The 26023-nt window shown below is 38.5% G+C and overlaps 1 protein-coding gene across 1 annotated transcript; it reads right to left on the reverse strand.

Annotated features, from left to right (window-relative positions):
• Window positions 1–13016: 13016 nt before the first annotated feature.
• DIRAS3 (DIRAS family, GTP-binding RAS-like 3) lies at window positions 13017–13703 on the reverse strand. Its single transcript, XM_012653768.1, has one exon. The coding sequence runs from the start codon at window positions 13701–13703 to the stop codon at window positions 13017–13019; it is 687 nt and encodes a 228-aa protein (XP_012509222.1).
• Window positions 13704–26023: the final 12320 nt, after the last annotated feature.

Consider the following 26023-nt stretch of genomic DNA (forward strand, 5'->3'; position numbering starts at 1 on the left):
TCTTTACTCTTGAGATATTAATAAGAAATGGAATTGGGTTCTCAAACATTAAGGCAAGCTATGTTTTCTGGGACTCTAGCTGGCTACATATTATGGCCCATTCCTGTGCTCATTTTAAACTAATGGGCAAATTACATCAAGAAAAATTTAGAGTTCAATGATCATTATTCAAAAAACCTTCAACTATAGAGTTTAGAGTCTCCTAAGTTCTCTATTTCTTTCTGCCGACTTTGAATCTACTGACTTTTCTACTGTTGTTGAACCAAAACTTTCACTGCTTATGGCATTCTAGTCAAGATTTTTTAAAAAAGTAGTCTTAAAGGGCTTTCAACTTAATTGCTTTACAAATTACAACAGCTCCATAACCAACAACCTAGACACCTTTTAGAAATACAAATTTTAGTTTGCCTAAGAATTACATATGGTGATAACATTTAATTGAAAAATTAATCTAGAAGAAAAATAATTAGATAAATGTTTATAAAAGTTAGGCTCTCAGATCAAACAGGTCAAAATCTTGAGCTCAGAGTGACAATATAAGGAAGGTATCTCTCTCCAGCATAAAAATTGTGCTTTTTCTGCCATGCAGAGGCAAAAAACAAACAAACAAATAAAAACCTTGGAAAAAAACTGGTAAAATTCTTTCCTGCCTGCATTTGCTAAACAAGTAAATCAGACCACTAAACAAAAGATAGAATTATTACTATTCAAGATTACTTAGAGGTTTTGTTTTTCTTATAATTAAGCCAATCCTAGCTGAAATGTAAACAATTGGAAATTTAACCCTAAACTTAGGTGAAACTGAAAAAAAGAAGGGGAAAAAAAGGGTGAAAGAGGTTTTATAAAATCAAACTGCCATGGAAACTGCTTTACCCAAAATTTTGATCTACAGCCTTTATTAGATTACCTATCAGGGCAAATAAAGTTTAGCCATGTGGACAGGTCCCAATTTTGTCAGAAATATAATTTGGATCCAACTGAGTTTGTATTACTATCTCATGTCTAAAATTCTAAAATGAAAACTATGATATCTTTGTGTGCATGTGGTTAGATGTGTTTACACATACGTACATGTATTATTGTACACTGTATATGTACATGTATTACATGTACATTGTATCGACATGGCATAATTTGGCATAGTTGGCCAGAAATCTCTTAAAGATAAATGGACACTCATATAAAATATAAAATGTAAAATATATGGTAATTGACCCAAATGCTTTTTAGTTTACATGACTTATTAATAAATCTTTAATAAATTATTTGTTTTTAAAAGTGTTGATAAGATAAAAATAGAATGTCTTCAACATTGTCATCATACACTTTTGTGGGCTTACTGGTCAGTTTCATATTTGTTTCTGCTAGACGTTTTAAGGTGTCAGGGTTTGATATGGAGTTTATGAAACTATAAACCCAGCCTAAAACAAAATAATCCTTGTGTAATATTTTTTCTTTTGAGAAGGAAAGAGGAGTCTATTAATTTGGTGACAAATGAGGAGGTTGGCAAACTCCTGTCACAAAGTACCAACGTCCTGCCTCTGAGCAGAAGTACAGAGCTTTTAAAGGTTCTGATTAATCCCATAATCCCATTTGTGGCTAAATCAATCTCATGGCCTCTGCCCAGACTCAGCCCATCTTCAGCTAAGACAATTTTGTGACCTCCACCTGGGCAAAGGACACTCTCTTGCTCCTCCTGACCACTGGCCTGAGGCGGGGATGTAGGTTTTAGTTCTCAAAATGGGTGAGGGCGTTTTGAAGAGACAGAAAACATTTTTACCCTTTTTCAGGCCATTCTCTCTGTTACATATTCCCCACTGTCAATTTTACTTTTCTGTATCTATGGGAGGAGAGGCGATATAGTCACTGAGCTATTTCTTGCTGAACTGGGGCAATATTTTAGACAGAAGGTACAGATTATCAGATGAAAAAGGGCATAAGCAATAATTGCAACCGTGAGGATTGACAAGGCAAAATGGACTGATACAGCACAGACAACTGAAAATCTGAAACTGAAAATTAATTCCTAGGTTTTCATTAAAATTTAAGGTAACTGAGTTAAAAATTCTAGTTAATATATAATTCTGTATATAAAGTATGACCAAAAGATTGGTTTTTTATAAGAAAAAAATTATGGGAAAGGCATAAAAATGTGTTCTTTATTGAGAAAAAATAATTGTTTAATTTGGAGGTTATTTAAAAATCATATCCAAATACAAACTTAAAAAAGAAATAAGAACAAAAGGAACCAGTAAATAGGAGAGAGAGACGTAAAGAAAGTTATGTATATGAAAATGTATTTTTGGTAATGAAGGTTTTTTGAAAAAGATTAATTTTGTATGAGAATGAATCTTGTGTGGTAAATTTTTGTTCTAAAGTAAGATGGTTATTTAAGGAAGAGGAAATATAGGACAAAGCAGAAAATCCAACCATGTTGTAAATGGTACATGTAAGTCATAATAAGGTTCATGAAACGGAACTTTATAAAAGGAATTTGCGTGTGATTAAGTTGACTATATTTTAAAAGCTTATTCATTTATGAGTCTTTCTAAAGATTGAGCTTTTTTTCTCAAGACAGCACTTATAAAAATTGAGCTTCAATATTAAAAATATGCTAATACAAAATAATGAGAACTGATACAAGTTTGCCTTAGAGAATACTAGACTAGATCTTCTCCTATTATGTTCAAGGAAAATTTAAGAGTATTCATTGATGTTTATAATTTTCATATTTATGAAGGCCATTATATTGGCCTGGATATGTGCTGAAAGCCAAACTTTTAATTTTTTTGGTTTCTTAAGCAAAGAAATATTTTAAATAAATCCTATTTCAACACACAAGAAGATGAAAATACACTAATACAAAACTAAAAAATAAGGTTCTCTATATTAGAAGGATAAGATTTTCTAAAAGTATCGATTTGTTCTTAGTAAAATTGCAGGAGATTTTGATTTTGTTTTTTTTTTTTTTTTGAGACAGAGTCTCACTCTTTTTGCCCTGGCTAGAGTGCCGTGGCGTCAGCCTGGCTCACAGCAACCTCAGACTCCTGGGCTCAAGCTATCCTTCTGCCTCAGCCTCCCAAGTAGCTGGGACTACAGGCATGCGCCACCACGCCCAGCTAATTTTTTCTATATATTTTTAGCTGTCCGATTAATTTCTTTCTAATTTTTAGTAGAGACAGGGTCTCATTCTTGCTCAGGCTGGTCTCGAACTCCTGAGCTCAAACAATCCGCCCACCTTGGCCTCCCAGAGTGCTAGGATTACAGGCGATGGCACCCAGCCAAGATTTTGATTTTTAATTCTGAAATCTATTTCTTTTTGAAACTTCTCAGACTTATATCTCAGAAGTTCAACTTTTGCTATACCTTGCTGTATGTGATCTGCAGGTCATACATCATTGCCATGTGTTCTTTCTTCCTTTAAAAAAGAATATCTTTTGGCTTGGTTAGGGCAATAACTCTGTTCTTCCACCTTTTCATCAACTCCTATAACTTTTTTTTCCAGTTCTAACTCTGCTGTTACAGGCTGATGCTAAAATGTTTATCTTGAGGGCATAGAAAGACAATGTTTTCCTCCGGTATAACTTGATTCTGCACTCCTGGCTGTTCTTGATATATCTGAATTGTTCCACATAACCAGAAACATTCCCATGCTGTTACAAAGAGCCATGTAACCTCTGCTCAAGATACTAGTTTTCTTGTTTAAATTCTTCTATAATATAGTGTACACTAATAACCCTGGACACACTCTTCCTGTGTCTGATTAAATTCAATAGCTTTTTCATCAGGTTTGACTTCCAGGTTATCTAAATGGGCTTCCCATAAGTAGAAGCAACCACACTGAAGGATTCTTTTTTTTATCTTTTTGGTAAGTGACCTAAAAAAACAAAGCAAAGATTTTACATTTTATCAAGGTAATTCTTGCATTGTCTTTATTAAGTTTTGGATTACTTAGGAAAACTGAGATTTAAGAGGGTTAAGGTTTTTATATACATGTAATTTTGTGTGTATTATTTTGAAGCCTTTTGATTATCATTCTGGTTAAATGAACAACTATTATTTAACGATGACTTGTTACTGTGTTTTGTTCAAGTATTTGGAACATTTTGAGATCTTTGGCAGGTTTCCCCAGGATCAAAATCCTAAATTAATTCTTTTTGGCCTAAAATTAACTTTGAGATTTTCCAGTTGGGTCCCTGGAAAGCATCAAGGAATGTATCTCTCATCTTGTACAGATAAGAAATGATTAGACTTATTTGTTAAATTGTATTAGAGGCATGTCCAATGATAAGTGGTACAAGATCTTCTTTCAGTTACATTTATGGGTAAGTTATTGATATAAATGTTCCAAAAAATCATATAAATTCATAAAAATCTAATAATGCTATCAGTAATAATTTTGATTATGTTAAGTCTTCCCTAAAGTTATATTTGTATAGATATGTAATTAATGTGAATATTCTAAAGATTACATGAAATTTATAAAAGTCAGATGTCCTCATGTGACACGGTCAGTCATGATTCTGGTTATCTTAAAATAACAAAATTTCCTTGTCAATTGGGAACTTTCATCAGATTTTAACTGTGGCTATTCTAAGTATTTGTCATCTGCAGTTCTTATTTTGAATTCTCTCAAAAAATAATTGCTTTTCATGGAAAAGACTCTAACAAATACTCTCGAACACAGATTTCTGATGACTTTAAGATCAATGGACTAAACGAAAACTTCCAGAACTCTAATAAGGAAACTGATAGGTTCATAAAACTGCTAATCAAGATTAAGCAAAACAAAAAATTAATTGTATGAAATTAAGTGATCGATAATGTTTTTATGACTTTTATTTAAAACATTGTTCTGTTTAAAACATTGTTGGTTCTTAACTTAAATGTTTTGTTTTCCAGATTTAAGAAAAATTTTTCTTATCAGCTATCTATAGTTTAAAACAATTTGGTAAAGTATATTTTGTGATCAAAGATAGAAGCATTTGCTTTTTCTCCCTGCTTGATTCCTCCAAAATTCAGAAACTTCATGAGTATTCTTATTTTTATTTACATAAATTCAGTAAGAATCTGCTCTCTCTTCATAAGCAGAATACAATTGGAAATAATGGTTATATCACCAAGGTTTTGACTGGAATGTCATATTTAAGAATGTATATTAAATACCTGACTTCAAAAGTTTCCAGCCTCATAATGAGTGAATAAAAATTATCATTTCCTGGCAGATCCAAGAACCTTAAAACTGTCAGTAAAATCTAAAGTCTGCCTAGGTTTGGCTTCCAAGCATCAAGAGATTTTTGAATCTGAGACTCCTATGTGATCAATATATAGAGAAAAAATTATGTTTCTAAAGGAAGAAACTCTAACACACGTGCTATTAAATTGTAGCTCTGTGCATTGTTTTCAAGTTCTTATTATCTGCCTTTAGACTGGACTAGATCCTAAATTCTAATTTCCTCTAATATGTGGCTCCAACTCACAATAAAAACAGCTCTATTTCTAAAGCCCTATAAGCTAAAACTGGATGAATTTTAAGGAACGAGCTTTGTGCTTGATGTATGGACCACATAAAAAGTTTACCAAACTGCCTGATGTTATGACCACAGATATTCAAACTACAAATCAGGAGAAGTTAATGTTTTCATGTCACAGACAACTCTTCTCGAGATGTCAGAACAAGACTCTATATCATAATGAGACTTTTACCTGCCTTAATGCTACCTTTTTCACCAGGATAATGGTATAATCGAAATTTCACAATCAATAGCTTCTGATGGTAACTTAACAAACGTAACCTAAAAAATCCTTTAGTATCCATTGGTTAAATAAGAAAATATCTGTGCTATTGCTAATACTACATGCTGTACCTGGATAAGTTCCTCAGGGAAAGTTGAGACCCATATACACAAAACAAGAAAACAGGACCCATGGTTACAATAGGTCTTACCTAATTCTGTGTTATCATTTGATTTATTTAATTGGTTGTCTTTAAGCCTAGGTTCATGGCTCAAAACCATTATGTGAATTGGAATTGTCAAATTACTATTAATTCTGCTTTGTAACTTAGTATCTGTTAGTTGTTACATTTTTGCAAACGTATAACTCCTAACAAAATAACACTGGCCCGGTACTTTGAGATGACAGCAAAAGGCTACAGAACAGAGAAAATTGAACTCAATGATAGACTCCAGGTAGACTTAGCCTGAGAGCCACTTCCTTTAAACCTCCCTTGTTGCTCAAATGTCACTAACAGTGTTTTAACACTGACTCCTAGTCACCATCACTCCCTCCAACATAGGATGTGACCAGCAACTGGGACAGGTCCATCTCAGTATCAAGGGACATCAAAACCTAACTATAGGAAGATTGATCAGTGACGTTTTTGGAGAAAGAGCTTGATCAAAAGGGGAAAGTGTGAAAGTTGTCAGAATAAAAATGGAGTCACTAATGTTAAAACCCTGATAAATAGAGTCAGGGAAGGCCACGGAGAGAGGGTTCTCACCCTTGTAAGTCTGATAATGAAAAAGACTACACAAACCAAACATTGCATGAAGGCCACTGCAACCTTACACAAAAGATACTTCTGCAAAGACATCTGCCCAGCAACTGCCTATACAACCTCAGACTTGTATCACCCTTGTTATTGATCTTTATAACCAAAGATAATTATTTCAAAACAATTAGGTAATCCTCATTTTTTTTTTTCCTTAAAAAACCTTTGTCTTCCTTTACCTCCCTGAATATGTATTAGTTTACTATGGTGTGTGTATTCCCATTGCAATGCTTTATTCCCAAATAATCATTTTTCTTTCTTTTTTTTTTTTAGAGCCAGGGTCTCACTTTATCACCAAGGCTGGAGTGCAGTGGCAGGATCACAGGTCACTACAACCTTGAACTCCTGGATTCAAGTTATCCTCCTGCTTCAGCCTCCCAAGTAGCTGGGACTACAGGCACATGCCACCATGCCTGGCTAGTTTTTCTTATTTTTTGTGGAGATGGTGTCTTGCTATGTTGCCCAGGCTGGTTTTGAACTCCTGGACTCAAGTGATCTTCCCACCTCAGCCTCCCAAAATGCTGGGATTACCAGCGTGACCCACTCTGCCCTGCTAACATCATTTTCTTTTAGAGAGCCTCTCTGTTTATTATTTAGGTTGACAGCCCCTGCAGTTTCCTGCTATATCCTGCTGGTAACAGTACAAGGAGTGGAAATTAAATCACTACCACCTGCTTCTACAGGGCAGAGTGGGATGGGGTGGGGTAGAAGACAAACTTCCTCTAGGGGGAAGAAGACAAGAAGAGGTTTTGACATTGGTGTTTATCTTGAGTAGGGCAGGTATTGCCAAAGATTTTTTCTCGTGTTGAACTACTATTTTCCTGGTCCTTTGGCAAGGGGGGATGTGCTTTTCTTGCCCCTTCTGCCATTGTTTTTTTGGTCTGTGCCTGCTGGTGGCTCTAGACTGGAGGCTTCTGCAGTGTCCTGTCCAGGATGTATGGGAGATTAACAGGAAACCCAGGGAATTCACTATCATGTGATTCCTCACATCCTGAGGTTCCTAGACAGTCCATGATTTTTCACCTTTAATTATTTTCCTTTGCTTGTTTGTTGTGTTATGTCCAGGGTTATTTTAGTTGTAAGAGGGAGTACCTGGGAGAAATGGGGCTACTCTATCTTGGCTGGAACCAGAAATCTCTGCTAAGTATGAGTAACATTTTCTAATCTTCATTTTATTGTATCATTACTTTTTTGCTATGATGGATTACATGCTTCTCCTTGAAACTCATTTCTCTCTCAGCATTTACTACTGTACACTATGAGTTTCCTCTTTATTAGTAGCTAAGTTTTTCTCTTCTCCGTGATTCTGTTCTAAACCCTTTTTCTTTGCCTCCTCTTTTTGCCCTCCATAGCCTTACCATGGGCCACATGCTGAAAACTCACAGATCATTGTTTCCTGTCCCTAATCCCAGTCTAGTTCCCATTGGAAACCTCCACCTGGCTGTCCCATAAACACCTTGCAACTATGTTATTCAAAATGTAACTTATTGTCAAGTGCATGTGCAAATAGATGTTCACCCAAGTCAGATCTTCTTTCTGTGTTTCTGCAATTAATGACCCCATAACCCACCCAGGAATTCCACTCAGCAACATGGCAGTCACCTTCGTTTCTCCCTCTCTTCTAAACTCTAACACATCGCCAAGCTCTGGCCATTCTTCTACTGAATAGTTCTCCAATCCATCCTGTTGTCTCCATTCCCTCTGGCAATGGCTAGAGCATTTACTCAAAATCTCTTTCCTGGATGATTCTAATCATTTTCTAATTTGTCTACCTGTGATCTTTTTAAAATTCAAATATGATCAAGTCTACCTAAATCCTGTAGTAATTCCCCTTTACCTCTAAAGAATGGATTCTAAACTCTGACTTTTCAGGCTCATCTTCCACAATTTGCTCTACCCATTTCTGGAAACATGCCACAGTCTCTCAGACCCCACATTTTGTCCGTGCCTTTGTTCACTGTCCTGTCTGCCTGAAAGGTCTTCCTCTCCTTCCATCACCTGCACCCGCCCACCTAACCCAATTCCTACTAGACCTAAAAGATTCCAGTTATGTAATCTCTTTGGGGAAAACCTGTCCAAGTTCTTGGTTAAAGTGCTTATCTTCCCTGTTTCTAAAACACCCTATGCATGTTGAATTGTTGATTTGCTTCATCGCCTCTCATCTGGGATTCTAGAGAGACCCTGGGGAAACTTCTGTTTCCACCTCTGTATAACATGAATAGAGAACAGAAAAGTGAGCTCATTCATTCATTTCATCTTGGAGAGGAAGTATACCATTGTGGTTAAGAGCACTGATTCTGGAGCAGAACAGTTGGCTTCAAATCCTAGCTCTGCCACTTAGTAGTTTTGTGACCATTTATCAGTGTCTCCATCTTCAAAATAGGCCATCCACTTTATTGGATTGTTGTAAGGAGTAAATAATATAATGTAGAACAGATTGTATGTTTTCTATAATATAGAAACATTGGCATGCAGATAGACTATATAAATATTTGCTATCTTAAAATATTCTCACTTTTTTTTTTTTTTTTTTTGAGACAGAGTCTCACTCTGTTGCCCTGGCTAGAGTGAGTGCCATGGCGTCAGCCTAGCTCACAGCAACCTCAGACTCCTGGGCTCAAGTGATCCTACTGTCCCAGCCTCCCGAGTAGCTGGGACTACAGGCATGCGCCACCATGCCTGGCTAATTTTTTCTATATATTTTTAGTTGGCCGATTAATTTCTTTCTAATTTTAGTAGAGGCAGGGTCTCACTCTTGCTCAGGCTGGTTTCGAACTCCTGAGCTCAGACAATCCGCCTGCCTCGGCCTCCCAGAGAGCTAGGATTACAGGCGTGAGCCACCGCGCCCGGCCAATATTCTCACTTTTTAACTATTACCTGTAACCCTTTCTATAGGTTAGTATACACCACTCAAGTCCTTAGTAATCCCTTCGCTCACTTACAAGGGGCAACAATAAATGCAACATTTTTCAAGGAGAATTATCCTGTAAAATAGCCAAGGTAGAATATTTTATTTTAGAGATGGAATTACTCCATCAGAGAGTTAAGATTTTTTTTAAGGATAGAATTCAAAAAAAGTAATAGATTAGAACCATTTTGACATTTTCTAGTGGTTGAGAATAATTGCTATGGAAGTAAATAGGGAAAATTTTACATAACTATTTTAAAAAGAGCCACTGAATGGATTTTGTAAACTTGAAACTCTGTCTATACTAGTGTGATGTAGATGTTTATGATACTGTGAATAAATCCTAAACCCTGTCCCACTGAGTGGACCTCCTCTTGGCCAAGGGGGACCCCAAAAGAACCTTAAATTGAGTTCCTAGCCATGCAGGGAAGGGAGGTTAGACACACCTCCTATACTCTTTCCCTTTTAGAGTTTAGGCACAACAAGTGACCAGCATTACTGTTAAAATAAAGATGAGACTGATAGAATGGATTCTTTGTGATAAGGTACCAGATTACAAACAGAACCTAAGGACATGCCAGGCAAGGATTAAGGTACTGCTCTAAAACTATAGATAAAAACAGTCTGCTAATGGTCTTACAGCATGCAGGATACAGGCCCAGCACCCAATTTGTATTTCCCCACAGGAGCCCTGAATACCTTTAACGGTGAGGAACAAACTGATTGACTTTTCAATGGACCCAGGTACAATCTATTCAGTTATTAACACCAAATTGGCACAAGACTTCTGTTTACTCCTATTCACTTCTCCCCAAGTCCTATATGGAGTAAAAATTGTATCTGACTCTTCTCAGACTAAGCCCCCTATTATTTTCAGATATATCACCTCAGAAAATGATACAGCTATGGGGAGCCCTCCCAATCTATGCAAAGCCTTCAACCCCAACAATTCATGGCCTGTTCCCATTTGTAACTTTATAATGGAACCAGAGCTAAGAGGTCAATAAACCAAGGAATGAATCAGGATGATTATTATTTCAATATGAGTCAGCTGTAGACAGGACCCTCTGGAGGTTTTGTGCCCCTCTGGGATATATTTTTGTATGCAGTTGGCACAAAGGTCAATGGGCCTTGCCCTAACATCAGTCTCCAGAGATTATGTCTCATGGGACTCAGAGTGACCCCCTTGTTAGACCATAACAGATCAGAGGTTGCCCACTGGACCAGTTCCCTAAAATTGTTTACCAGAGTGGCCCGTGACTTCCCAGTAGGGTGTAGTTGCTCATCAACATGTACTAAAAAACTTATATTGCTAATGAAACTGCTCTTGCTGGTCTACAAAAATCATTAGATTCCCTGATGAAAGTTGTGATTAATAACCACATTTCCCTAGATTATATGCTTGCAGAACAAGGAGGAGTCTATATGGTGGCTACCACTACCTATTACACTTGTATTAATTCCTCCTCTAAAGTAGAGACCCATATTGACAAGATGAGGCAACAGGCTACCTGGCTCCAACAAGCCTTAGAACACCAAAGTGAGTTTAGCCTGGACACTCTTAGAGACTGGTTTATAGACCTAGTCTCTTGGATTCCTAGTGGGATCCGGCCAATCCAGAGAGGCATTCTTAAATTCTCACTGTTACTCTTTTGTTACGATGATATACCTACTAGCAAAACTTATTATATATTCTACAACCATGAGCTCTACAGGTCTGAGCACAACCAAGGAAGCAAAAAGAGAAATGCTCCAAAGGACACTAGGGAGTAATTCCTTAGGTTGAACAGTTTCATACTAATACCTCTCGTTGACCTTGCCTAGCAGGAAGTAGCCAGATGAAAGCCCTGTTGCCCCAATTCCACAAGATTGTGGAGTGAACTTTTAACAGTGGAAGGGAGGCTTAATGTAAGTAGCTCCATTTTGCTTCTGACCCCTGTGGTAATGTCCCCTTTCAGGTTAAAAGCTTCTGCTTAGCTCTGCACTGTAGGCCAGCTAATTATAGGAAGAATTTAGGTTGTAGTTCAACTCTAAAATAATTGTCCCTTTCCCAAAACTAACTTCTGGGGAGATTAATAAAAACAGTACATGCACAAGTAACAATGCTATGATAAAGATTTATAGGAACATGGTGACCTGCCCTGTTCATCCAAAGTTAACTGACCAAGAACAAAGAAGTTTTACAGCTTCCTCAGACCCTCACTGACACCCAGATGTCTGCAGTGCTTGGCTACCTCTCACAACCCCCCAACCCCCATCATCCTTCCCTTAAGTTGAAAAGAAGTCTAAAGTTCATACTAACTTAAAATATGTAAGACATTAGTCTGCCATCTTCCTGGTTTGCTAGCTCTCTGAATAAAAGTCACTTTCCTTGCCCCAACACCTTGTCTCTCTACTTATTGGCTGTCCTGCAGCGAGTGGTATGACTTGGACTCCGTTACAGTATTTCCTCACTCAAAAAAATTATGTTCAAATAAAATTAATCTTTTTAAAAAACTCCTTCATGGGGGAGTTTCTCAAATTTCAAATCCCACCCATTTCTCCCTCCCCTTACCTTCCATCCTCCTCGCCATTCCCTATATCCAATATTTCTTGAGGAAAGACTTTTGAGACAACAGAAGGCTGAGCTTTGCTTTTTACCTGCTTCCTCTGAGACAGCAACGCAGTGAGTATCCTCTTGAAAGATGCCTGCAGTTCTTCTGGACGTCAGTCCAGGAAAGGTTATGGATATACAACAGTTTTGCATTTCAGGGACCCCCTTAGACAGCGCCCTCCACCACTAGCTAATTTCAAGAGGGCAAGAATGTCCAGGTTTGGAGTTCTTATTGGAAACATTTAACAGATGTGGCTTAAATTTTAATGTAATGGGCAATTTTGTTATTGTCTGGTAAGAAAAATTCTTACAGCTGATTGCATGCAGGAAAAGCTTTATTAAGTCAAGGAACTGTTACACTATTAAAACTGCTATGTGAAATACCCAGACATTTTTAAATGACACAGGAAACGACAACACATCTTTGGTGAGAGAGTTCCACTTTCACAATTTTCTCTGCTCCTACCCCCAGTGGTCAGCTATAGAATATTCTTTGTTTCCTTAGTGTATCTGTCTCACAGCAATTTGTCAGAGTTTGTTGTGAAAACACATTTCTTAACTATTAAATACACAATGAAAAGTCATTATTAAACACTTATAGGAGTCGAAATGTTTAAAAATAAATATAATAGGGTTACCCAAAGGGCTGTGGCATTTTTCAATTCATTTTGGTGTTTTATTCTTTTCAAAACATTTTCTCTTATCAAATTTACTATTAAAGATCTTATTTTAAATGCATCGTGGTACTTTTTTGTTCTCAAATGCCAATCAATGTTTTAACAATTTGGATTCTCTTGCCTGAGAAAAATAAAAGTTACATTTATTTTCATCTAGTTGTTACTGTCTAAACCACTGCGTGCGTACACACACAAATACACACGCATCATGTGCGGGTAACACACATCAGCCCATGTTTTCTATGCACTATAGGATAGGCAGATCTAGCTCCTGAGGCCCAAGGCTCACATCAAGCTACATTTGTCAAGCAGCTTCTCGGTAGTATGAGGCATCTGAGATTTCTTCTGGGGACCCTGGAGGCAAGTATTGTGCTTCTTTTTATGGGTCAGCAGCGTGTGGAACAGCTCCTGCACATTCACATCCATCTTGGCGGAGATCTCCATGAAGGCGCAATTCCACTCCAACGCACAGGTGGCGCCATCACTCAGGGCCACCTCCCGGCAGTTCTCATCACTCTTGTTGCCCACCAGCAGGATGGGGAATTTATGCAAGTCATCACCTTTGATCTTACAGATCAGCTCATAGAAGGGCTTCAGCTCTTCCAGGGTTTCCTTCTTGGTGACTGAGTAGATCAGGATGAAGGCGTGGCCCTCGGTAACTGCAAGACGCTGCAGGGGAGGGCAGGGGTGCCCACCTGCGCTGTCAGCTATGTGCAGGGCAGTCACGCCATGGTTGCAGCCCAGCAACTTGCAGTAATTATTTTCAATGGATGGCAGGCGTGCATTACGAAAGGTGCCGTGTGCCCACCTCTGCATCAGCGCGCTCTTACCCACGCCAGCGGAGCCAGCTACCACCACACGGTAATCTCCGCTTCCCTGGCGGGGCAGGGAGGTGTGTATGGTAAACAGCGGGGGCCGAAGCCCCAGCCTCTGCAGTAGTGATTCCTTGGGACCAAAGCTGGAATTGCCCATCGTTGGGAACCGGAAGGGAGACGTGCGTGCAAGTTCTCTGGCGCTTAGCTGGCGCCAGGAGAAGCCTGGGAAGGAAGAAAGAGAGATGGGAATTTTAATCTGTAGTGCTATGAAAGCGTCTCCTAGACCAGCTGTTCCACTGGGACTCTGGGGAAAGTTTACCCTGCGACACAAACAGGGTGCGTTTTGGGTTTTTTTTTATTGAGACAGAGTCTCGCTCTGTTACTGGGGCTAGAGTTCGTGGTTCAGCCTAGCTCACAGCAGCCTCAAACTCCTGGGCTCAAGGGATCGTACCGCTTCAGCGTCCCGAGTAGCTGGGACTACAGGCATGCGCCACCACGCCCGGATAATTTTTTCTATATATTTTTAGTTGTCCAGCTAATTTCTTTCTTTTTTTTTTCTAGTAGAGACGCGGTCTCACTCTTGCTCAGGCTGGTCTCGAACTCCTGAGCTCAGGCAATCCTCTCGCCTCAGCCTTCCAGAGTCCTAGGATTACAGGCGTGAGCCACCACGGCCTGGCCAAAAAATATTTTTTTTCTAAAATTAGCCAGGCATGGTGACGGGCACCTATGGTCCCAGCTACCCAGAAGGGTGAGGCAGGAGGATCGCTTGAACCCAGGAGATTGAGGCTGCAGTGAGACAGAACGAAGCTCCTCTGTCTCTATGCATTTAAAAAAAAAAAAAAAATTAGCCCTGGTGTGTAGTGGCGGCTTCAGGAAGAGGCAGGAACGTTTGAGCCCAGGAGACCGGGGTGACCGAGCTACGAACACGCGAATGCACTCCATCCAGCCTGGGCGATGCTCTTAGTACAAATCCTATAAATTTTCAAAACAAATTCCTAAAAGCATTTGAAAACATTTGAATGTTATAATGGTCAGACAATGCATTTATGTGGCATACAAGAAAAATTCTGTCTTCCCCCATCCCCCTTTCCGTCTTTGGCATCCCTCGGCGCGATTCCATCTCTAAGTAGCCTAGCGCGGGGGCCTCGGGAAGGTCTGCCAGGGAAGCTTGGAGCCTCGGCTCACTTGGGAGTCCCAGGTCCCGGTGCCAGCACATCTCCCAAGCACAACCGCCCTCCAAGCCTTGGCCCTCCCGGTCTCCGAGACCGCAAGTGCTTTACCGTTCGTGCCCGCAGTCGGCAGCCGTGTCTTAGTGGCAGCGTGACGCTCGGCTTGCAGTCAGCCCAAGCTCTCTCTCTCCTTCCAGGTACGTACAGCATGTTCGATGTCGCCGGTCTGCTATGAGTCACAGCGGTAAGTGATGAGCCAGGGGAGTCTGGAAGCCTAATGATTTTCCCAGAGACCCCGCCCCTAGTGCAGGCGCCTCCTCCTGTAATTACGTGGGGCTCACAGAACGCACTTCCTCCAATCCGGCGTGTTGGTAACTGACTCACACTGCTTTGCCCAAAACCTGGATCACGGACTTTATAAAATCCAGCGCAGTCAACCAGAAATCCCTTAAGAAATTTTTTTGGTGATTGGTTTAAATAAATGAGCACTCATAAACATATATATAGTAATTAACTTAATTTTTTTTAGTTTCTGTGACTTAAAGTCTTTAAAAAAAACTAATTTGTATATTTTTCTCTTGTTAATCTGCCTGCTGTCAATTTGGTTTCTAGATCCAGCTGAAAAGCCCACTAAAAACTAAAAGGGCCAGCCTAAAACAAAATGATCTTTATACCACCTTACCCCTGTGAGAATGGCATTATTAAAAAGTCAAAAACCAATAGATGCTGGCATGGATGCAGAGAAAAAGTTACGCTTGTACAGGGAAAAAAACCACACGGCCTCCCGCCTTGTTCTCCGGAATCTGGGGCGTGTCGCTCTCCAACCTCAGGTCCGAAGCCAGCGCGTCTGACCGCATCACTTCCTTTGTGTTTCTATGGCGTTCTGTCTGTGTTGCTGTTTAGAGTAAATAAACTGTTTATATAAAGGTTAAAAAAATTTTTTTTTTTTTCTGTTCAGAAATTGTCCTCAAGGAGAGCACTCTAAGAGCAAACCCAGGAGGGAAACAAATACTTTGAAATCATCTCTCCAGAACAGTGGTTTCTAACCTTGGCTGCATATGGAAATCACCTGGCAAATTAAAATACTGATGCCTGAGCCTGTCCCTAGGGCATCTGATTTAATCAGCCTGGGCATCAGGGTTTTATATTTTCAAAATGCTTTTAGATTCACCGAAGTGTTTCATAGAGCTTTCACCCAACTTCCCCTGATGTTAACATAACCTTGGTATATTTATCCAAACTAAAAAATTAACATTGGCGCAATGATACATGATACTGTTAATGAAACTAGAGACTTAATTTGGATTTTACCATTTTTTCCAGTAATGTCCTTTTGCAGGATCCAATCCAGGATATCAAGTTACACTTAGAGCTATTGCTTTATTCTCTAACTTTATATTTTGAAATAATTTCACAGGAAGTTGCAAAGATAGAGGTCCCATGCACCCTTCATTCAGTCTCCCTCAATGATTATATATTACATAATTAGAATACAGTATCAGAACCAAACCCTTGACCCCTGTGCAATGTGGGTGTATAGTTCTACATCATTTTGTCACATGTACATTTATGTAACTGTCTCAACAATCGATATAGAACTGTCTCATCGCCACTGAGATGTCCCTTGGACTACCCCTTCAGACTCCTCCCCTCCACCATCCCTTATCCCTGGAAACCACTTATCTGATCATCTCCATTATTTTGACATTTCAAGAATGTTGTGTAAATGGAATCATACAGTATGTAACCATTTGGGATTGGCTTTTTTTCACTCAGCGTAATTCTCTGGAGATTCATCCAGGTTGATTCATGTGTCAGTAGATCATTCATTTTTACTGCTGAGTGGTATATCATGGTATACTCGTCCCGATGAAGGACATCTGGATTGTTTCCAGTTTTCGGTTATTTTAAATAAAGCTGCTGTGAACATTCGCGTACAAAAAACAAACAAACAAACAAACAAAAAACAAATGGAGACTGCTCTTTGCACTGTTGGTGGGGCTGCAAATTGGTACAACCTTTATGGAACACAGTATAGAGATTCCTCAAAGAGCTAAAAATAGACCTACCATTTGATCCAGCAATCCCACCATTGGGTCTCTACCCAAAGGAAAAGAAGTAATTTTATCAAGACACCTGCGTTTGAATGTTTATCGCAGCACAATTCCCAATTGCAAAGATATGAAATCAACCTAAGTGCCCATAAATACATGAGTGGATAAATAAAATGTGTCATGTGTATATACATACACAAATTTCTATATGTACCATGGAGTACTACACAGCCATAAAAAGGAATGAAATAATGTCATTTGCATTAACTCGGATGGAACTGGAAGTGGTTGAAAACCACATTTTCTCAGTATAAGTGGGAGCTAAATGATGGGTACACATGGGCATGAAAAGATGTAAAGGACATTGAAAACTAAGTAGAGGGGAGGGTGGAAGTGGAGTGAGGGATAAAAACTTACCTGTTGGGTACAATGAACACTGTCTTGGTGGTGGTCACACCGAAAGCCCCAGTTTCAGCATTATAGAATATATCCATGTAACAAAAAACTTTTGTATCCCTTAATATTTTGAAATTTTTAAAAAATTGTTGATTTAATAAAAATAGCTGTGTCTTCTGAGTTGACAGGATTTCTGTGTATTTAACTTTTAGGTTCTTACTCAAGTAAACACCTGATATTAACAGCCTATAAAATTGGCTAATTAAAAAGACTTGAAATAATGACTAGTCTAATATCTTAATTTTCACAAGTAATCTAGATAGTTGTTAAAATAAGTAAATTAGGTAATTATAAATGGAATAAATGCTATAAAATGCAATATAATGGAAATATATGTGATAAAAATAACTAAATTTTCTGTTAATTATAAACTTTTATCAGATTTTTAACCATGGCTATTCTAAGTTTTTGTCATCCACAGTTATCATTTTGAGTCCTTCTCTAAAAATATTTACAATTAGATTCTTGGAAAAGACTGTAAAAAGTACTCTTAAATACAGGGTTCTAATAGGTTTTTGTTTTTTGTTTTGTTTTGTTTTTTGAGGGGGAAACTAATGTTTACTTTCTATCAATCTTATTTCCATCTTGCTTACAAGCCTATGGGAGCAGCTTAGGAAAGGTGAGTTTCTGATACCTTTCAGATCAATGGACTAAAAAAAAATTCCAGAACTTGAAATAAAGAAACTGATGGATTCATGGAACTATTAATGGAGGTCAGGCAGAATAAAAGTTGATTACATGAACTTGAATAACTGATGAAGGTAATGTTTTTATGACTTTTACTTGAAACATTGGCCCTTTACTCAAAGTTTTTGTTTTACAGATTTAAGAAAATTCTCTCTTAAGCTATCTATAATTTATAGCAATTTGGTAAAGTATACTTTTGTAAACAAAGATAAAAGCATTTGTTTTTGGTTGTTTTCTCCTTACTTGATTCCCCAGAGTTAAAAATTATTTGTGAATATTTTTACAGCTATATGGTCAATTGCATAAATTCAATAAAAATCTGCTCTCTTTATAGCAGAATACAATTGAAAACATTGGTTATACTCCCAAGGCTTTGACCAAAATATTCTACTTGCAAATCTGCATAAAATGCCTGACTTCAAGGGTTCTCAGCCTTACAATGAGTAAATAAAAACTGTTGCTTTTTGGCAGGCCTAGGAACCTTAAGACTATAAGCAAAATCTAAAGTCTGCCTTGGTTTGGCTTCTTATCCTCAAGGAGTTTTTGTAGAGATGAGGTATTGCTATGTTACCAGGGCTGGTCTCAAACTCCTGGCCTAAAGCAATTCTGCTCAGCCTCCCAAAGTGCTCAAGAGGTTTTTAAATCTGAAATTCCTATATGATAATGTAGAGAAAAAAAAGCAATGTTTTTCAAGAAAAGCTATAATATACCTGTTATTAGATTGTAACTCTGTACATTGTTTCTGAGTTCTTATTATCTACCTATAGACAAGACCCTAAATTCTTCTAGGTTCCTCTAACCCACCTATCTTCCATAAAATTACTAAAACGGGAACCGCTGTGTTCCTAAAGCCCTATAGGATTCCGAATCTAGATAAACATTAAGGTGTTATTCTCATGCTAGATGTAGAGGCCACACAGAAAGTTCATCAAACCACTCAGTGTCATAACCAGAGACATTCAAACTGTAAACCAAGATGAGAAGTTGATGTGAACACCTTTTACTAAGACATTGAAACAAGACTCCCCATATTGTAATGAGATTATTATCCCTTTAATGCCTACTTTTTCACTTAACAAGGGAATGCTATAATTAAACCTACCTTGAGAAATTTTTTTCTTCTGGCCTCTCTATTGCTCAAATGTGGCCCAGGTCCCTGACATGCATCCACATACCTTCCTCCTGATCTGGGACAGAGACAACCAGGACAGGTCTATCCCAACACTGAGGGACAGTTAAGTCTACCTTCAAGATGGTTGATCGGTGATGCTTTCAGAGAAAGATCTTGATCAAAAGAGATAAATGTGAAAGTTTATCATACAAGTTGGGTCATTCTTGTCATACCCAACTAAATCAGATGCCCAGGGAGGGAAAAGCATTCAAAGGACATAACATTGCTCCAAGAGTTTAATTTTCTGCAAGCCTGGCTGATGAAATTGGCCTTTGTAACCTGCGACCAGTTTTAGGTAATAGCTACTGAAACAACTAGCTGGGTTTTCTTCCCCTAAGACTAGCTTTACCCACCCCCATCACCAATCGGCACTTGCCAACTCCCCCCAAATTTTACTAGTGCCAATGAGCTTTCTTTCAAAACAATATGAAACATTTCTCCTTTTTGTAAAACTGTCAGCCTTCTCTTTGTTCTTCAGACATACCAAAGACCACTTGGTCTATGCATATGCTCCAAATTGCAATTCTTGCTTCCCAAATAAAATGTTTTAAGTTTAGAAACTTATCTCTATATTTTATTTGACTTCAACATATCCATATCATGGACTGAGGAGTAAAAAGGAATTATTGATACATGCAACAACTTGGGTGAATCTCAAAAGAATTATGCTGTGTGGAAAAAAAGCCAATCATGGAAGGTTATATACTGTACGATTCCATTTATGTTACATTCTTGCAATGACAAAATAATAGAAATGGTGTATCAGTAGTTGTCAAGGGTTAGGGGTGAAGCAGGGGGCATAGGATGAAGGTGGATATGTTTGTAAAAGGGCAACATGAGATTATTGTGGTGATAGAACTGTTCTCTATCTCCTGTGGTTGCAGATACATAAACCTACATTTATATAAAATACCATAGAATGAGATACATACACAAATGAGTACAGCGAAACTGGGGAAATCTGAATAAGACCAGTGGATTGTATCAATGTTAATATTCTTATAGTCTGATATTGACTATAGTTTTGCAAGACATCACTGTGGGAAAAACTGGGTAAAAGTTATCTGCGAGCTCTCCCTGTATGACTTCCTACTACTGCATATGAACCTTCAAGTTACCTCGAAATAAAGAAGAGTTGATTTTAAAAAGCACTTTCAAAAAAATAAAAGTAACCCAACTCTGATGGTTCCCTGTTGCCTAAAAAAAATGAAATTCAAACTCTTTAGCTTCATACTTCTAGCTCCTTGCAAACAAATTTCAAATTCCCTTTTGAATATTACCTTCCAAAAGCCTTCTGCATATACTGGCTTGATCGTTGGCTGTTCCTGGGAGGTCCTTATGTCTGCTTGTCCACTCAGCTTATGCATTCTTGCTGCCCTCCTCCCTTGCCCGTGCCTGACTTCATCCCCTCATACACACACTCCAATCCCATTATCCTCAAGACTGGCCTCCAAATGGCACCTCGGGCTGGAAGGAACTCCCACGGCACCTTTTCACCTTGTGTTGCAGCTGGGTGTGTACTTTATATTCTCCACAAAGCTATGAGCTTTTCTTGGACAGGACTGAGATTCCTTTATCTCTGATTCTCTCATAGATGCTAGCAAGTGCCAGTACGTAGCACTCAGAGGCAGCCGCGATGGTGGGGAGGGTGTTAGTCTGTTTTGCATTGCTAGGAAGGAATCCCTGAGGCTGGGTGATTTATGAAGAAAAGAGGTTTATTTGGCTCATGCTTCTGCAGGCTTGTCACGTGGTAAGAGAAGGAGCAAGAGGAAGAGGAGGAGGTGGTGCCAGGCTCTTTTACAACAACCAGCTGTTGAGTGAAGTGATAAAGCGAGAACTCACCCATTACTGAGGGGAGAACACCAAGCCATTCATGAGGGATCTACTCCTATGACACAAACACCTCTCACTTGGCCCCACCCCAACAGTGGGGATGGAATTTCAATATGAGATTTAGAGGGGACAAGTAGCCAAACTGTATCAGGGAGCATACATTCGATCCAAAGGGGTGAAAGTCACCTAAGCAGAGCCAGCCTGACTTCTGCTCCAGGCCTGGTACCAGCACCTCTTTATCTTTAGCCTTTAACCTTTATCCTCAATTTCCTCAACTGATAATGGTGGTAATGCTCAGCACACAGTGATGTGTTAAAAAGCACCTTCCTTAATACCTGGCACATAACAGGCACTCAGAAAATGCGGCGGGAATTTGGGGACCTGGTTTCCATTTCCTGTTTGGTCACATACTAATTGTATGAACTCGAGCAGATGACTTTTTTTCTTTTTACATTTGGTTTCTTTATCTGTAAAATGGAGACAAAGTATTTATATCTGAAGTAAGGTTGAATATTTGTGTTAAAGCCCTTTTGAAATGTTAGAGCACAATATTCAAGCAGGGTACCATTTGTGGAATATGAATGAGCTAACGTTCACTTGAGCATTTGTTGTGAGCCAGGCACTGCTCTGATAATTTTACATGTGTTAACTATTTAGATCTTGCTGTGATTGCCTGAGGTGGGGATTCTCGCTACCTCCATTTTACAAATAAGGAGACTTGGCATAGAGAGTTTAACTAAGTGGGAGAGGCTCGGAGGTCTAGCTAGCTCCAGAGCTCGAGCATTTTATACCATGCTGCCTTTCTAGTGGAGACCTTTGGGTGATGTTGGACCTTCACAGTTATAATTTTGGGATTCTGTTTTCTTTCAGTTTTTCACTACATTGTCCCTACTCCCTTTTTTGAGCTCTGTGGGAAACTAACGGCAGTTCTGTTCCCCATCTTTCACAGGGAAATAAGTATCTTCTTTACAGTTTTTGACTTCCCTGAATCAGAGTTGCTTAAGAATCCTTTCCCTTATCCCATTCAAGTGTCTTCTACTCCTACCGAGTCTGTTCCCAACCTGTCTGCTTTCTCCTAGCGCCTGGCTGCTCCAAATTGCTGCTTGCTGGCCAAGATATCACATCCTACTTCATAGAGAAATGAGGCTGCCATACAAAAACTCACCAGCTCCTGGCCCACAAACGTCCTCCAGTGTTTTCTCTCTGCTCTGTCCAAGATTAATAGCTTCATCGGAGCCCTTGATTGTTTTTCAACCTGTGGTCCTAGGCTCATCTGAATTGGAATCACCTGGAATTCTTGTTAAAAACACCTAGCCCATATCTACAGAATCAGAATCTGAATGTGGGGCCTGAAGGAGGGGATGTCTGGAATTTAACAAGCTCCCTCGGAGGATTCTGATGCAGAGGCAAGCTTAAGACTAACCTTAACTTAACCTTGCTTGAGCAATCATTCCCCTTCTAACCTGTTACTTATCGCTCTTTGTCAATTAGAGTCTTTCTCTTAGCCTACAAATACACTCAGCTCTCTTCTATCCCAATAACAAAAGGTCTTGTATCATAGGGTTGTGGTGATGAATAACATTAGTACATGTAAAACCCTACCATACCTAGTATGTACGTGTATTGGCTGTCTTTTTTCTTAGGTTTGTTTGAATTAACTAAAGTCCATAGTTTATTCATATTCTTCAGTTTTTACCTAAGGTCCTTTTTCTGTTCCACAATCCCATCCTATTACATGTAGTCATGTGTCTCCTTAGGCTCCTCTTGGCTGTGACAGTTTCTCGGAGCTTCCTTGTTTTTGGTGACGTTGACAGTTTTGAGGAGTAGTAGTTAGGTACTTTGTAGGATACTCTATTGGAATTTGTCTGATTAAAAAAATATATATACATCATGATTAGACCAGGCTTGTGGGTCTTTGGGAGGAAGATCCCAGAAGTAAAGTACTGTTTTCGTTATATCGCATCCAGGGCGCATACTATCAACGTGAGTTATGACTGTCGATGTTGATCTTGATCACCTGGCTGTGGTGTCTGTCGAGTTTCTCCACTACAGAGTTTCTCTTTTTCCTGCTTTCCATTACTCTTTGGAAGGAACTCACTATGTGCAACCCTCTTCAGAAGTGGGGGTTTTGCTCTAGTTCTTTGAGGGCAGAGTATCTACATAAAATTTTAAAAAATTATTTGGAATACTTCTGCATGGAAGATTTATATCTTCTCTCCATTTATTAATGTATTCAATCATTTATACCAGTATAGATTTAGGGATATTTATTTTATACATTATTTGAATTATAACCCAGTACTACTTTACTGTATTGTGATGATTTGTTTGAATTGTTCCAGCTTTGGCCATTCAGAGTTCTTTCAGCGGGCTCCTCTGCTCCTTCGATATACTGTCATTAATGGACTGCGGTTTCTTGTGTGTACTTTAGCAATTCCTTGCTTTCTGCCACTATAAGATGCTCCAGACTCATTTCTATATTTCGTGACCTAGTGCTACAATCAGCCATTTCTCCAAGTAGAATCGTATTTAAAAAAAAGAAAAAAGATCTAATATGCTCATTGCTAATGAGAAGTCATTGCTTTCAGGCCCCCTCAGCAGACAGGGCAAAAAAACTGTGTGTGTATACTGGTACTTGTATGTACGAATATCTATAATTATTTCTATCTGTACCCATTTGCATTTATATTAAGTTAAATATGAATTCTTACTGATGTCTCCAATTCTAACCCATTACTATAGAGATCGTTCTAGCCTCCTCTCTTTGCTGATCTGAAAATTTCTACTCCAACAGTTAGATATCTGGTTCCCACCTTCTGCCGTAGTTACTTAATTATCCAATCCAAGTATACGTGTATATCCCATTCAGAATTGTTAACTGTATCCCCATGGAAACATCTTATCAACTAGAGTACAATGTTTATGTATAGTTCCTATGCTGTTGTCTTACATATTCTACCTATTTCCAAAATTACTTATGTCAATATCTTATTTCCCAGCTGGGCTGGTGGCTCACACCTGTAATCCTAGCACTTCGTGAGGCCAGGGCGGGAGGATCACTTGAGGTCAGGAGTTCAAGACCAGCCTGAGCAAGAGCGAGACCCCCATCTCTACTAAAATAGAAAAAATTAGCCAGGCATGGTGGCACGCACCTGTAGTCCCAGCTACTTGGAAGGCTGAGGCAGGAGGATTGCTTGAGCCCAGGAGTCTGAGGTTTCTGTGAGCTACACTGACATCATGGCACTCTAGACTGGGTGACAGAGTGAGACTCTTTCTCAAAAAAAAAAAAAAAAATCTTATTTCTCACCTGCTTCAGTGAGGTTGTGATACAGTTAGATTCTCTTGTTACAGTCTGCCTTCTTCGCTTCCCCAAGCTTCTATTTCACTATTCAACTATTTATTCAACTATTCTATTTAACTATTCAACTATTTAACTAAACTATTTTCATTTTTATTTAGTTGATTATATTTTTAATTTCTCTTGAGACTTCTTCCTTGATCCATGTGTTATTTAGAGGCACATTGTTAAATATCCAAATATTTGGAAATTTTCTATCATTCTGTTATTGATTTCCAGTTTATTAATAATTCCATTATGGTCTGAGAATATGCTTTGTATCCTTTCCAGTCTTTTAAATTCCTTCAGGTATGTTTTATGGCCTAGAATGTGGTTTATCCTGGTAAATGTTCCATGTGAGCTAGAGAAGAATGTGTATTCTGCTATTGTTGAATAAATATTTTATGCATATTAATTAGATCCAGTTGATTAATGGTGTTGTTCAGTTCAACTGTAATCTTACTGATTTTCTGCCTGCTGTAGCTATCAATTACTAAGTTATTTAAGTCTCTAACTATCACAATAGATTTGTCTGTTTCTCTTTTCAGTTCTGTTAGTTTTTGCCTCAGGCCTTTTGATGCTCTGTTATTAGGTGCATACCCGTTGAGTATTGTTGTGTATCTTGAAGAATTGGCACCTTTATCATTATGTAATGTGCCTGATAATTTATCCCTGACAGTTTTTCCTTGTTGTTAAGTCTGATTTGTCTGAAATTAATAAAGCTACTCCAACTTCCTCTTACTTAGTATTATTAAGGTATACATTTGTCTATTACTTTATTTTTAACCTATACGTGTCTTTATGTTTAAAATGGGGTTTTTGTAAACAGCGTATGGTTGGGTCTTCCTTATCTACTCTGACAGACTCTGTGTTTTAATTGGTGTATTTAAGTCATTCACATTTTAATATGATTATTGATATAGTTGGTTCAGTAACTACCACGTTTGTAACTGTTTTCTATTTATTGCACTTTTTCTTTGTTTCTTTTTTATTCCGCTCCTTTTTCTTTTTTTCTTTTCTTTTTATTTCAAAATATTAAGGGGGTACAAATGTTTTTGGTTACATGGATTGCTTTTGTAATGCTTGAGTCATGGCTATAGTGTGCCCAGTCACCCAAATAGTGTTCATTGTACCTGTTGGGTGGGTATTCACTCCTCCCTCTTCCCACTCCCCACAGCTTGATTTCCGCTGAGTTTACCTCCTTCTGTGCACATGTGCACTCATCAATTAGTTCCAATTTAATAGCAGGTACATGTGGTGTTTGTTTTTCTATTCTTTAGATATTTCACTTAAGATAATGGTCTCCAGTTCCATCCAAATTGTTGCAAAAGGCCTTAATTCATCCTTTTTATGGCTGAATATTACTCCATGATATACATATACCACATTTTGTTAATTCACTCATGAACTGATGGGCACTTGGGTTGATTCCACATCTTTGCAATTGTGAATTGCACTGCAATAAACATTCATGTGCAGGTGTCTTTTTGATAAAAATGACTTCTTTCCCTTTGGGTAGATACCCAGTAGTGGGATTGCTAGATTGAATGGTAGGTCTACTTTTACTTCTTTGAGAAATCTCCATACTGTGTTCCATAAAGGTTATACTAATTTTCAGTCCCACTAATAGTGTATAAGAGTTCCTTTCTCTCTGCATCTATTGTTTTTGGACTTTTTAATAAAAGCCATTCTAACAGAAGGTGACAGCTCATTGGGGTTTTAATTTGCATTTCCCTGATGATTAGTGGTGTTGATCATTTTTTCATATAT

Source organism: Propithecus coquereli, unplaced genomic scaffold (genome assembly GCF_000956105.1).
Source record: "Propithecus coquereli isolate 6110/MARCELLA unplaced genomic scaffold, Pcoq_1.0 Scaffold427, whole genome shotgun sequence".
Lineage (NCBI taxonomy): Eukaryota > Metazoa > Chordata > Mammalia > Primates > Indriidae > Propithecus > Propithecus coquereli.